This window comes from Fusarium odoratissimum (genome assembly GCF_000260195.1).
Source record: "Fusarium odoratissimum NRRL 54006 unplaced genomic scaffold supercont1.126, whole genome shotgun sequence".
In the NCBI taxonomy this organism is placed as follows: domain Eukaryota; kingdom Fungi; phylum Ascomycota; class Sordariomycetes; order Hypocreales; family Nectriaceae; genus Fusarium; species Fusarium odoratissimum.
In genome coordinates this window covers 15,398-15,779 of record NW_022158771.1, presented here as the reverse complement: position 1 = coordinate 15,779, position 382 = coordinate 15,398, and the positions used below count along the sequence as shown (strand labels likewise).

Here is a 382-nt window from a genome sequence, read left to right as displayed (position 1 = left end):
TGGCATGAAGATGAAGATGAGGGATCAGGAGCTTAGGAAACGACAGGTTCTTACACGGAGTCCTTACATGATATATAATACCAAGAATGGCCATGGCACTGGATCAGTACGTAGATAATGCAGTAATAGTAATAGCTTCCCGGCCCGCGGACACACGGCCTTCGGCTGAGGATACCCCATGCGCCCCATCGCCGCTCCAATGTGCATGGGGTGGCGTAGTATTTTACTTTTTATCTCCACTAGGTAATATATCAGGAATTCTAGATATATACTAAAGCTCATTCTCATATTTCAGTATAAGCTTCTAGTTTTACTACTTAAGATCCTCTATATCTCTTTATAACTTAATATCTAACATTATCAATAATTATATAAGGTTTTT

At 39.8% G+C, this 382-nt stretch overlaps 1 protein-coding gene across 1 annotated transcript; it reads left to right on the top strand.

The window, feature by feature from the left end:
* Positions 1-10: 10 nt before the first annotated feature.
* On the top strand, positions 11-106 carry FOIG_16707 (uncharacterized protein; the record flags this gene model as incomplete). The annotated part of the gene is made up of 1 exon (XM_031218181.1): positions 11-106. A coding segment is annotated over one exon (96 nt), but the record flags the coding sequence as incomplete, so codon positions are not given.
* Between the last annotated feature and the right edge of the window lie 276 nt (positions 107-382).